General features: G+C 41.5%; 1 protein-coding gene across 6 annotated transcripts in view; it reads left to right on the forward strand.

The window, feature by feature from the left end:
• The first annotated feature begins 307 nt into the window (after positions 1 to 307).
• The window catches only part of NPNT (nephronectin), a 54396-nt gene continuing 40415 nt past the window's right edge, over positions 308 to 14288 (forward strand). For 4 of the 6 annotated variants that reach the window (XM_054203443.1, XM_054203444.1, XM_054203446.1 and 1 more), the window contains exons 1-3: positions 308 to 555; positions 1946 to 2046; positions 10035 to 10085. In XM_054203443.1, coding sequence (XP_054059418.1) covers positions 485 to 555; positions 1946 to 2046; positions 10035 to 10085 — 223 coding nt within the window. In that variant the 5' untranslated portion in view covers positions 308 to 484. The remainder of the gene's footprint in view (positions 556 to 1945; positions 2047 to 10034; positions 10086 to 14288) is intronic. The other 2 variants (XM_054203445.1, XM_054203447.1) reach the window with 1 other exon arrangement.

Here is a 14288-nt window from a genome sequence, read left to right on the forward strand (position 1 = left end):
TTGCTTGCAGAGAGGAGCGGGTGGCCGTCCTACTTCGTGAAGTTCAACCTAGAAAATCTTATAAAAACAAAGCCCACCCTTCTTAGTATCTCCAGACGGCGGCTTTTGCCTCGCTCGGCCCCTCTCGGCAGGAGCTGGGGGCTCGTTCCCCCTACCTGCTGCACCGGCTGTACCGTGGGGCCGGGCCCTGCCAGCGGGGGCCCGACCGCGGGTCCCCCGGTGCCCCTCGGCGGGGAGGCGTCGGGCCGGGCCGCGGGCGCCTCTGCCGGGGACGGGCGGCGTTGCGGCTTCCCGCGCAGCGCCTCCTCCGCCCGGCAGCGCGGCGGGCGGAGAGAGAGCAGGGTCTCGCCGCCCGATCTGTGGCAGCGCAGCCGGTGTCGGCGGCAGCCGGACCCCTCTGCCCCGCGGTCCGCCGTGCAGCGAGGCGGGCGGGAGCGCCTCTGCTGCCCAACCCGAGCCGCCTGGGCGGACCACCCTGCCGGCCATGGAGCTCTCGCTGCGGCTGCTCCTGGCGTCCTGCCTCTCCCTGGGGGCGGCCGGGGAGTTTGACAGAAGGTAGGCACCGGCTCCCGCGGGGCCGGCGGGCGGCCGGGCGGGGAAGTTGGTGTTTCCTCGGGCGAGTCGGAGCCGCCGCGGGGAGAGCGGAGGGAGCCGGGGCTCTCCCCCAGGCGGGCGGGGGGCTCCTAACTGCCACCAGACTCCCGGGGCGCGAAATGGCGGCGGGGGGCTCCTTGCCGGCCCCCGGGGCTGCCTCCCGGCGAGGCGGGGACGGCCGGCAGCCCTCGGCGGGACTCCCGCCCCTCAAGCCGAGAAGGGGTGCCCGCGGGCACGGCCGGCCGGCTGAGGGGACCGGCGGGGCGAGAGACCCGTCCCTGCGGGGGGCCGGCGGGGCCCGGGGTTCCCCAGGACGGGCTCGCTCGGCCGCGGACCCCCGCGCCCATGGCCCGGCCAAAGCGAGAGTCGCCCATCGGCCGGCAACCTGAACGCGGGCTAAGGTATAAAAAAGTTTATGGCTCTGGCAGGGTTGCGTCCTGCAAGTATTAAAAACAAAGCACTTCGCGTGCTTTAAAACTAAAATTAGTTTATTGACGCCTCGAGGCACTTGAAACAGCGTACGGTGAAGACTGCAAGTCAAGTTTTGACACGAAGCGAAGGCCCGGGAGCGTGTGGCTGCTGGGCCGGGCCGGGCCCCGTCAGGTGCAGCCGGGGGCCGCGGGGCAGGTGGGAGAGGGACTGGTGGGTGCTGCCAGGAGCTGCTGCCCGGCGCGGCCGTTCCGCCTGCGAATAGATCAGCCCGCACGGTGTCCCCGCCAAAGACTTCTTTTTAGGATTTGCTCAAATCCGGCGTTCGCTTTATTTCAGCTTGTCATTAAAAAAAAATTAATAATTTACGTCAATACTTTGTAATTGCTTGAGACTGTGGTATCCTTTCCTTGGAAAAAGGGAAGACTACAGATCTCCTTTTGCATTTAATTTCTGCTTAACAGTTTAGGAAGCTTTTGTTTGGATTTTTTTTTTTTTCCTTTCATGTTTCAGTGAGAAAATTTGGCCATATATTGTGAAACAAACCAACGCCAAAACTTTATTCTGTGGTGGTTTATTCCATGTTATAAATTCTGTTTCAGACTTCGGAAATGATTCAATACCAGCCTGGGAGTGGCAGCAGTGAGCACATTGCAAAGCATGACAGTTTTTCAGGCTTTACAAAGTTACCCTGATTATCCTTTCTCCGCTTTGCCTATAGCCATTTACATTTTCTGAACTAAACACAGTATTAACGATAGAAATATCATAGCTTCAGCTTAGAGCAGTTACTGTTTCACAAAAAAGGATATATATCTCCATGCAGAAGAGGCTTTTGATGGTCTTTGTCTTTTTTTAATCTAGAATGATTTTAGCTACTTCCAAAACGTTTCACAAGACTCTTTTGAATTCTCTTGTTCAGGTGGCCCAGACAAATAGTCTCCTCCCCAGGACTGTGTCGGTTTGGAAGTAGAATTGACTGCTGCTGGGGCTGGGCCCGATTGTCCTGGGGACAATGCCAACGTGAGTATCATTGCTGCTGGGGCTTCTAGTCACTTGTAGAAAAGGCTTGTACACACCTAGTCACATCTTTCACATGTTCACACATATTCTTACAACGCAGGGCTTAGGCTTTTGCACGTGTGAGTCTGACTTACTTATAAGGATGTTGTCGGGTTAAAATTTTGTCTGTTATTAACAGTACTAAAAATTATTGCAATCAAGTAAGGTAAACTTTAGTTTGGGCAATGAGAATTTGGGAATTTCTGTTTGGCTTCCGCTTCATTTCGTGCTCTGGTCTAATAGCCTGACGTAACGCTACAATGTGTCATGTTACACGCACTGCACCCAAATTATTGACATTTTACTTAGAAAGTCAGTGAAAACATTCCAGTTGGTATTAAGTTCAAACATTCTTTCAGTAACCCCATACTAAGGGTATAAAAACACCTGACAGCATCCTTTTACTGGGTCACATGTGAAGAGAAATATCTCTGAGATTCTCACATCTATGTAGAATCTTTGATATAATTGCAGGATAACCAGGTAGATAAGTCTTCATCATTAACTACATCTTCAAAAGTTACTCTGTCATGGTAGCTAGCACTGTGTAGAAGTTAAAATTGTTAGGAGTGTCACAGAGACTTTAGCTTGTTAAAATTACAGCTTTTGATACTGGGAACTCTTGCTCATGTGTTTAACAGTGCATACATGAGTGATATCCCCTAAGTTTTTGCAGGATTGAACCTATAAATACTGGTTCTCTCTCTTTTTTTTTTTTTTTTTTTTTTTAAATTTTGATACAAATGTCTGCAAACTACATTATTTTCTGCCAACCCATTTTTCAAGTAAAACAGGTATTAAATACTCTAAGTTGCTTAGTCTGCAGGGCAGTGACTGTAGGTGGCAAATATTAGGCACAAGATAGAAATAGCATTGGCAATGCAGCTATCGACTCTCAGCAAAGGTTTTGTTCAAATCTGTAAACAGCAAGACTGGCTTCTTCCTTCCCAAGTGTGTTAAAAGCCCACAATGTTTAATAGGTATGTAAGATGACTGACGAAAAAGCTATGTAAAGTACTTCTGGAACATAACATCCTTGATACTGTTTTTTGATGTAAAGTTCTCAGGTTGATATCCCTTGGGCCATACCATGAATCATTTTGATTTTTAGGGCTCTAGTTGGTAACAAGTAGTCCTTTCTCTGGGGTGAATGTTTGTAGAGAAAGAAGGATAATGTGGAGTAGGTTGATTGAGGCTACTCCAGAGATGATAAAATATATGTCCATCTTTCATAACACTTTTTTTTTTTTTTTTTTTAAATTATGTAGTGTTTCAATGTTTGAGGCTACAAAGGCTTAACTGTCAAGTAGCAAAAGTTCGCATTGTTTAAAAAAAAAAAAAAGAAAAAGAACAAACCTGAAAAAATCCAAAACACTAAAAGGGTCTCACTGTGACCCTTTTCTTAGACAAGTTGTCTCCTGTGTTGTGACTGTAAATTGCAGCTCATGTTTAGGTGTAAGTCGACTTCAGTTATATTTGACCTTTAATTTCTCGCTATTACCAAGTCTGATTTGGGGTTGCATATTTATCATCTTGGGAGACAGTAATAGCATAAAGTGATACTAGCAAAAGATTCATAACTGAAATTGGAAATGAGACAAAAGTAATGATACACAGAAAGTATTTTTTATTTTTTAGTGTTTGAATTTTGTCAACAAGGTTATTTGTAGTGCCAACTTTTTCAATTACCCTAAGTGCTCTTTTTTTAAGGCTAAAGCTAGGTGAATTCAAACCTCATTTCAGTGCATTTTAGTCCATTATTCACAGATTTGTTCCCCATGCACATTTCCAGGAAGTGCACAGATACATTTTATGTGGTCATCTCCAGTAGTTGGGACCAGACTTTCGAAAGTATAGTTATCACTTAAGTGTCTAAATGCATTTTTTTCCCACACTGGGTACTGATAATTTTTCTATTGCTGCTTCAGAAGAGTCTCAGACATTTGGGTGAAGACCTTGTTAAAAACTTAACAGCTCCTTCTAGTTTTTAAATCGAGCCAAACTCTTAGAAAAATAAAGCAAGAAAATCTGCCCCAGTTGTGGGTGGTGAAAATTCCAGGCATATCACAGAGCGGGAGATTACAGTAAATGAAAGTGAATCTTGCTCGCAGCCAAATAGAAAATCTGTAGTCAACTCTCCACCTTGAGAATGTGGCATTTGGTATGAAGGATTAACCTGGCACAGAAGGCAGCATTCCTGACCTCAAAGGAAAACTTTAGTGTTCTACTATACAAAGGGATATCACTGAAAAATTTCCAAAAGCCAAGTACACAATTATTTCTCCTACTTTCTCTATGGAGAAAGGCAAGCTTCTTAGTCCTGTCTCTGAAATGAGTGGCATAAATACATCTCAGACTTTCTTTACTAGATGCATGTTTTCTTTGCCGTTTCGAGAATAAATTGTATTTGCACAAAGCCAAAGAGTCAGGCTTAAAAACTAGTAGTGAGACCCAATTAACAAATGAGTCCAAAAAAGAAGCTGTAAATATTCAGGCAGTAATGCTGAGCTCTTTATTAGTGAGCTTGAACTGCTTTTCTCAAACTCGTTTGAGCCATCCTTGGCATGCCTGCAAGTGCTACAGCACCTTTGGACTCTCACCTGTTTACTCATGCATAGTTTACTATGTAGGCACTGTCACCTCTGAATTTATCATTCTGACAACAAATGTCAGGCAAGAGCCATGCTGGAGCCAGAGTGTAGCAAGAATCTAGGCTCTGATACGTGACAGGGTTGTCCCATTTTACGGAGACCTCTGAATCACAATGAGCCATGGGCAAGCGATCACTAACATACCTGGATAAATTTTCTGCTGTCCAGCTGAGCTGCTCCACCAAACACGCGTGGTCATGCCTTCTGCCCATGGCTACTGAGAAAAAAAAGTGTTAGTTTAAACCAGCTGTGGGTTTTAAGGTAATGGTTTATTCGTGGCAGAGGTTTAAGCCTGTATATGTCAGCCCTAACAAAGTAGGATAGTGGCACAGCTGACAAGTGGTAACTGATTAAGCCTTGGTAACTCAGTGCTCCTGATCTTCCATCCATAACCCATCCATACAGTTGCAAATGGAAACTGAACTGTGTTAGCTAAACTTGCTTTTGTGAATGTGGAGTAATTCCTTTTATGTCCCTTTGACTGACAAAGGAGTGCACGTAGGACGTAATTGTGCTTACTGCTGCTTAGTAACGCGAGTCAGCATAACTCCGCTGTCTCTTTCACCCTTATAAACATGTAGGAAGAAGTGAAGATCAGGCCCCTCCTTTAATTTACACTCTTCCTTTAAAACATCCTCTGTCTCCAGTTAATAAATTACACCTGTCAAGACTTGTACATGTAAGGAAGTGCATGCAGGTCTGATCTGTCTGTAAACTTGCTTCCAAAGCCTGTCAGTGTCAGCTGTAACATCTCAGCTAGTAGAAATATTCTGTCTTCAGTGACATGAAATTGCCTTCCCAAATGCCCTTTCCAATTCCAGCAAATGCACTTAGAAAGCATCTCTCTAACTGAAATAATTAAGCACTTTGAAACAGGTTGGATTTTTTTCTTCTTCCTTGCAGGTTGTGAACACCAAAGCGAGATCTATGTTTAGGCAACTAGGTCCATTTTGAGATTGATACAAATACAGCCATATTTTCAAAGGGTCTGAATGTAACTCAAATAAGTTCATTGGCATTTCTAAGTCCTTGTAAATTGAAAATCCATCCACAGTTATTTAGCAGCCTAATCTAGATTTAGAACAGTGGATATATTCCATCACCAACGTAAGTAAGTAGCCTTTCTGAGGTTTTGATCTGGTATATAAACCAGGTTTATATCATCGGTAGAGCTGACCCTTTACAATGATGGACTCACAGCATCAGTGCTTTAAAGTCAGATGTTAAATATCCTAGTTGAAATTAGTCCAAAATTCCTATGTTGTTGCCCAGCCTGGGGGATTTACCTGCACCTCAATAAGTAGTAGTGGGAGTAATCACACAGAAGCCTACTTCTGTGAAAAACGCTATGTTGATAAAGTACCTGATGAGATGTGTGTAAAAATAGGGCTGTTTTCTTGCATTTTTGTGTGTTATTGTTGTGCACACAGCAAAACTATAATCCAGAGCAAAAGTGAGGCTAGAAAGAGTTTCTTCAGGATTTCTTCTTTCAGACTAGGGTGTTTTGACTTCCTGTGACAGAATGTTTTTGGTAAGAGCAGGTATTAACAGTACATTTTTAATTCAGAACTCTTTTTGCATTGTAAGGCAATTCATCTGTGGTATTGTGTGTGTTGTCCTAACCCAGAACCCATTAAACGGGTTTTAAAGTATACAGGGAAAACCAAGTTGGGGCATGCATCATCACACATATCTTGCACAAACGCACTTTTCTGTGTGCCAGAAGAAAAAATTTGCCTTGGGAAGCTGATTCAACTTTTTTTTTCTTTTTTTTAAAATGTGTTATTCAGCATTAATTTTCATGGTTTGAAATACTTGGGGGAAGAGAATTTCCAGCAGTGGTAGAGCTGTGGAGCTCAGTTCTTTGAGCTGGATGGGAAATGTGAACTGCAGAATAGAAAACAGTTGTGTCCATTCCTGTATTACAGCTACTGTGGTCTAGGAGACCTGCTCAAGCCTGTTGTCTCATCCCCGTAATAAGATATCTGTGACAGTATTCTGCAGGGATGGCTGTCTTCCTGAGTGTTTCTCAAGGAAAGGATAATCTGGGCCTTGTTGTCCAAGTTTCTCTGCTAGGTCAGAGCAGCAGGGAAGTCATTGGAACCACTGCTGACTGACCCTTGCTCGTAATCCGGTGTACAGAAATCAACTGTGAATATATACTCACATACTGAGCTAGGGAACCTGGTTAGCCTATCAGAAAACTAAAATATGGGATAAGAGATGCACACATTTCATGCAGAGACTTACATGAGAAGTAGCGTCATGCTTTTTATTACCCAGAATGAAAGAGGAAGTTCTTTCCTTCAGTTTCCAACAGGCCATGCTAGGGGTCATTTGAAAAATAGTAGTTCCTTGTGGACGTTTTTGCCACTAATCTGTCTTGGTTCCCTGAAAGTTATTCTTAGAACTAATGGTCTATGTGCCTTGCTTTTAGCTGGCTTACAAATATCTCCGTAGTTCTTTCAAAAGCTATAAAAATGGTTTCCACATGCGTGTGTCTTTCATGAACAAAATACACTTGCTTTGTACTTGGCTGCATGTCTGTTTGTAATTGATCTTTATGCTAGTTATATGTAGTCAAGGTACACTAAAGATGTAGGCTGCCTTTTGCTTCAAAATTCCAGCTTCAGTTTTAACACCCAAGAACTGTAGAAAGAGCTACTACTTTAACATAGATTTAAAACATTAAGCAAGATTTTTTTAAGAAAAACAATATAAACCAGCTTGAATTCTTATTCTGGATTACAGTTTGGACAACTCCTTTGCTAGAGGCAATTGCAAAAACGGTTCCTTTTGCTGTGTTCGCATATGTACAAAATAGAAGGTTGGATCTGCAACTTCTAAACATGGATGCAGATCGACTGTCGCAGGCTCTGTTGGTATGAGTCTGCATGACTGGTGGAGTCAGCAGAGGGTACTCTGAGATTTTGTCTGGTGGACAGAAAGTTTGACCAGCAGTAGATGCTTAACAGGAATAAAATCCCACCAAACATGGATTTTACAAGTCATGATGTTATTTGATTACTTCACTCTTTTCAATGTTGAATTCTCCTTAAACAATAACAAAGTCTATAAAGTCTGCCTTGAGAAGGGGTTGTGAAGATGAGCGTGCTCTTTCAGAGCATCCATCTGTTGTATCTCCATCTGGTTATATCCCTGTGCTGAGATTTCAGTGTTCTACCTAGAGAGCAAAACCAGAATAGGTCAGCAAACTAGTTTCCCACCACCTTATGCTAAACCCATGACAATTGGCTTAGGAGAGAGCAATCAAGAAGGTAGACAGTAAAACAGCCCGTTAGTAAAAGTGTAAATCAAGCCATCGGTTTACACCCCCTCGTAGTATTGCATCATTAAGAAATGTTAATTGAAGGATGTCAGGTTAGCATTTAGATTTAGTCAAACCTAGTGGAAAACATACTGTTTCAGGAGGTTCTTAAGGGGGACCTGCAAGAGAGATAGGGGAGCTTGTACAAGCTGAGATAGCAGATGCAGGCATAACCAAATGCTTTGCTGGGAACTGTGCATGCTGCTGCCCTCTCACAACAGTTGTGAAGAAATTTACACTGTCTGTGCTGCTGCTTCTGTCCTAACGAGCTTAAAGACTGTATCTGTACTGTGCAATCTACTGCCAGAGATGCGAGGGGGGGGAGGAGGCGGCTGTGCTCTCATTGATGTCTGGAAGGAGACTCTGTATAACCAACGATAATGTTGATGGGAGTTTACCCATATAAATCACCTCATACATCAATGGGAGCTGCTTAGGACTTCTGTTTCTTGCACGTAACAATGCTTTCAGTGGAAGTGGCAATTCTGTATAGTCCACGATGCACAAAAATAAAACCATGATTTTGTCAATAACGAGCCATGAAACTACTGTCTTTCAAGAGGCTGACCTGCTAGCAGAAACCTCCTTAAAGTTGATAGGAGTTTTGTTACTGAATTTTTGGTTGCAAGAATCCAGTCTATATTGATGCATTGTTTTGGCAATGTTTAATTAGTATTAATATGCAGCATGTTTGCTTCTTATAAAATGACTAATATTTTTGTGCATCCGTAGTACTTTTCAAAGAAAAGACATTTTATACAGAATTGCAATACTGCTATGGAAGAAAAAATGAGGTTTTGCTATTTTTATTCATTTTTTTTTTCAGTTTGGAAGCTTTATGCTTTTAAAGCAGTTGTGACTTTACTATGTTAAAGATACAGTATCCTTTCCCACTTCCCCACTGCATCCCTCATGTACTTCATACAAAGAATAATAAATTTGCAGTCCAGTTTTTCCCGAGGAAATCTCAACAGTAACATGATTTGACAATTTACAACTGCATTATACTTGTATTTGGAGCTTCTCTCAAAGCCCAGCAATAACTTGGGGAGCCTCCATCCACTATAGCAAATCCTAAGGGACTATATGGTTAAAACTAATTTAAACCAATATAAGTTGCAATCATAGCAAACCCTTAAGTGTTGGTCACAAACTACTTAAAATACAAAGAGCTGCTGTTGCTTAAATCCCAGTCTTTTATAATAAGGCTATGTAGCCTAACCAGCTATGCTGCTAACATTAATTTTATTGGCAAATAAATTGATTTAAAATAAGCCCAAAACATAAATCTGTGTTTCCATCTTAATTTAACTTTCGTAGCATATCTAGTTTCATATGGTAGTAAGAGCTGAAAAAGCCTATAAGCATTAGTTTTAATTTGGATGACATTCAAAATTTAAACATTATAAAAATGAGCAGTAAATTTATATGCCAGCATGTTTATTGCTTGCAGATGTTCAGATTCTTATAAATGGGTGTAATTTTAATTACTCTCAAATTAGCATCCAGATGCTAACCCTTTATGTTTGCTCTGTGGAGATGCAGCATTAAAAATATATACCTATATTTAAATGAAAGGATACTGTCTCTTTAAGAAAAGCATTTATGTTCTGTTGATGGAAACATTGAACCTAAACCATGAAACATGAGAATTTTTACAACTATGTACCATATGAAACATGACAAAGTGTAGCTCCTTAGTTGATTGAATAAGAATAGCATCACGTCATTATATTTAATTATTGTTATGTATCAGAATGTGTTTGTTAAATCTCATAATTAAATACTGATGTAAGGTATTTCCATTTTTAAATGTGTACTAGAATTTTTTTTATTTCAGAAAAGCTCTGAATGTTGAATGTGTGTAAGTCTCCAGGAATGTAACAAGTTGATAAAAACCCCAGCCAAGTCCATCCTCCTTACAGAAAAAAAAAAGCTGGAATTTCTTTTTTTGGACATTTGTTTTGCAGCTTTCTACGTCTTAAGGCAGAGAATAGCCAGCCTAAGGTGCCAGCCCAAAGGTTAGCTGAACATATTTCTTGAAATAATTTTGGCAAGGTTATGACTTGGAGTTACAGCCTCTAAGTCAAAAGTTTACAGAAAACTATAATACGTGACAAGAAGATGTAGATGTTTTTTAATTTTTTTCCTTTTTTAAACATTTGATTTGGGGAAGATGAGGGGGGGAGGAAATTAACAGGCCTGTTTTATCCAAGTCACCTATCCAATGAGATACTTACTTTCTAGACTATTGCACTCTTCCCTTTTCACTCTTTTTCTTTATTTTACCCTCAAGCCCCAGGCAATATTTTTTTCTTCCTGCCAATTGTTTATACTCGCAGCATCATACTTACAAGCTGTCAGACTTAAGAGGCCTGGTTTGCTTTCGTGGTATTGAATCATGTGCAGTGGGAGGTTAGTTTGGGATGGCTGAAGCACTTATTGCCCCCTGTTGCCTGCGTTGCACCTCCACTACAAGTTGTCATTCCCACAACAGGGAAACTTAACTGCCCCTGCTCCCCAGCAGCATACAGTCTGGCATGTTAGAGCGAAATGAAATCAGCACTAGTTCGCATTAGTACCCAAGTACCAGTCTTTAGAAAGGGGAACAAAGTAATCAGCTGTTCGTCTGATCAGCTTTGTTACTGTGATACAGAAGTTACTCTGCTGAAGCCAGTGGGTGTTATATTCTAATAAATAAAATAGCAATAAGGCCCCGTTTGTTTTCTGCCACCACGCATGGAGACAGTCATATGCTAGCCTGCTTCTGCCTCCTGGAATTCAGTAGATGCACAGAAAGGTTCAGGTAACAGCCATTTGAGATGATAGAGCACCATTCTTTAAGCAATTATCATGAGCCATTTGAAATGCAAACATGAAAAGATTGACAAAGCACAAAATATTTCTTGCTTTTCTAATTTTGCATTGTGTTAGATCAAATTTTCACTGGTATTTAAAAAGACTATTTAAGTGCATGACCATTAGTTTAACTTTCACTGACTTCATTAAATCCTATTGATTTCAGCGTTACCCATGCTAAAGTTACACGTGCTTTTAAGTGCTGTTCTGAATAGCAAGGCATTAATGAACCAGGCTCTGGATTTGTGTACGCAGTTTAGAAACACATTTGGCAGCGTAGGCAAGCAAAGAATTCAGTGCGATGAATAGCCCTCACTGGTTGCAGTTTGTCATATTAATGTGCTGTTGTTGGGATCATACGTGCAAACTGAGTAACTGATTTACCCAGGCAAATAGTTGTGCATGAAAAATTAGGAGCTGCTTACTTAATGGAACTGTATGTTTTAGATGGAAGCTTAAGCATGCATTTTGACAACATTTGTTATCGTGAATGTTTCAAATAAGTGCAAGTAATTTGTGAAAAAATATTCAGGCATTAGATACTACCATTTTATCTGATGATATTATCAGTCTCTAGTTACAGAATCTGGCCAAGGACATTTATTATCTCTCAAAAAATAGAGTAAGGAAAGTTTTGCATATGAAATTATCTGAAAATTAATACCCTAGTTGCCCTAGTCAGGTTTATTAAGCTCTGCAGAGATATATGTTGTGACGGCTAGTACACTTATTTGGGAAGCAAAGTTATTTTTTCAGAAGTAATTCTGTAATGTGAACTATGGGTATGACATGTTTTTACCACCTGCTGGTAACTGTGTGGCAGCTTAAGCTTTATGCATTCTCCTGCATTTGTATGTAGTTGAACAAAAAAGAAATATATAGCTCTGAAAGAGCTGCAGTGATTTATTTTACAAGTTAGCTCATATCTTTGGGATCCTAGACCGAAATTACTGTGAATAAGGCAGATCTGTTTTCCTGAGCGTGTGTTTATGCAATTGCATAATTTGCAAAGAATTGCAAAAAGTAAACAGAAGTAGACAGACGTGAGCTGAAGCTGGCTCTGAGGAAGAGAAGTGTAGAACTTGAGGTTGTGGTCTGTTAGCATCACAGGAAAAAGGGAGCCAGATTCAGGTGGAGGAGGAGGCATAGAGGAAAGCTTGTTTCACCAATATACAAGTCTTGATATAAAGTCGGCACTGGGGGAATGCAAGTAGCTATCTTAAGATTGGAAGCCTGTTGTGCATTCAGCAGTATAAGTGGATCCAATAAAGGTTTGTGAGGCTGAATAATATGCAATCATCTCTGGGCTGATGCACAAATTACTTCCTGTGTTTGAGCAAACTGAATTTTAAGGAGCTGGGATTTAGAGTCAAAATAAATGTTACTTGAGAAGAGAGGGCAGAAGCAAGGCCATTCAGGCAAGCGGTCAGCATAGTTTGGTTTAGATGCAGGTATTCTTATGCATATTTTTAGACTTCAGAGAGGTGAAAATAGAAGTTCAAGGACAGTTTGGACATCTGCAGTCTGGCATTTTGAGGCAGATTTGAGTGGAGGGGTTGCAGAAAAGCATTTAAAGCAATTAAAAGCAATAAAAGAATTTGAGGGCAACTTCTGTCATGAAACCCTCTTAAGGGCATTGTGCAAGAAAGAAAATGCAAGGAATAAGAAATAATTATTAAGGAACAGAAATTAAGAGATAAAGCAGAGAAAAAGAATGTAAGAATTATACACAGAATTATACTCAAGGCTGTTTTGATGAAAAACTTAGCTAGGAGCATTGGAAAACCAAAGAAGGGTTGAATTGGTAGAGATACTCCACTAAGAAAGTTCAGCGATTTCCATTGTTGGCCACAAGTAAAGAGCAGGAGTTAGGCAGGTAGGGATCAAGCAGTGCAACTGACTGGTTATGACTCCACCAAACAGTGTTAGGTAATCAAGAAAATAAATCATTAACGTTAAAATTCTAGATGAGAAGAAATAGAGGGAACAGCATGTGGGAGCCAACCGTTGCCCTTAAAAGATGGGCAGCTTAGTGCAGAGGGACTGACAAAACCTGAGGGGGACTTCCAAAGCAGTTTTGAGGGAGCTGTGTGCAGGGAGAAAATATAGATCAAATTTTAAAACCCCAGCGTTATAGACCCATAATGAATTGATTGAATGTGCTTTTTATTTATTGTATTTATGCAACAATTAAAAAATAATAATTCAGAATGATAGAGTCATGCTCAGACATCACCAGCAGCTAGTCGTGGCTGGGAAGTTTGGTGGTTTCTGGCTTTTACACAAGCATAGCACCTACTAGCAGCACGTGCATTTCACTAGAAATTCTTTCTCCCTCCCTCCCACACTTGAAAAAAACCACCAACCTTAAACCCAAACCACTCATTCATGTTTCAATTCCTTGTGTTATTTTTACAGGAAGTTTAATTTGGCCTGAAGTTTAAGTGAGACTTAAAATGTGGTATTTATCATCTTATTTTGGAGGAAAAGGTACTTCTTGCCAACCTTTAAAATAGGTACTCTGTTAGATTTATGGCCAAGTAAAAGGCCGCTGTCTACATTTCCTTCTTGCGTAGTAGGAAAATGAGTGTTACGTAGCAGACTGAAGTCCATGGACATGGCTTACTTCGGTCATTGTAAATGTGAAATGATCAGAGGGAAATGATAGTCTGTTGGTTGTTGGGGTCAGTTGTGGGGAATTTTTTTTTTGTCAAGATGCAACAAGTATTAGTTGGGAGATTGTTTTCCCCACTACTTACGAGTCTAATTGTGTTTAAAAAAAAATGGATAAATGCCACGTGTTTGTGTGTGAGCAGAGCAACTGAAATATCCTACCCTACCCTACCCTACCCTACCCTATCCTAAATTTTGCAAGAAAGTAAGTGGAGTGGAAAATTCAAAGAAAAAAAACAGTTGCATCGGCACACATAGTGTATGCCTAGACTCATACTAAACAGCTGAAATATTTGCCTGCTATTGAAAGAAGTGCTGAAAATCAGGCTCAAGCTTATTTTTATACCTGGATCTCATTGTTGACCGTGTTCAACCCTTTGGGAGTCAGGGAGTGCATCTCTGCTGCCGTGCAGGGGCAGTTCCTCCTTTGGAGAAGGGAGTATTTGCAGAGCCTGAGCCATCCGGCCTCTCTGGGACTGAGGACTCCAGTAGAGGCCAGTGGGAAGGGCACGTAGATGTTGCCTGTGGAGCCCCAACCCGGTGTGCAGACTTGGCTGAATGCCCTCTGCTTCTTAAGTCCTGAGCACCACGCGAAGCCCCGCTCACAGCAGTGGGAGGATATACAAATTGCTTGGTGAGGGTGGCTTGATTCCTGATAGGAAATGCTGTGGGATGTATATCTGTGGTGTTGG

Source organism: Rissa tridactyla, chromosome 5 (assembly GCF_028500815.1).
Source record: "Rissa tridactyla isolate bRisTri1 chromosome 5, bRisTri1.patW.cur.20221130, whole genome shotgun sequence".
In the NCBI taxonomy this organism is placed as follows: Eukaryota; Metazoa; Chordata; class Aves; order Charadriiformes; family Laridae; genus Rissa; species Rissa tridactyla.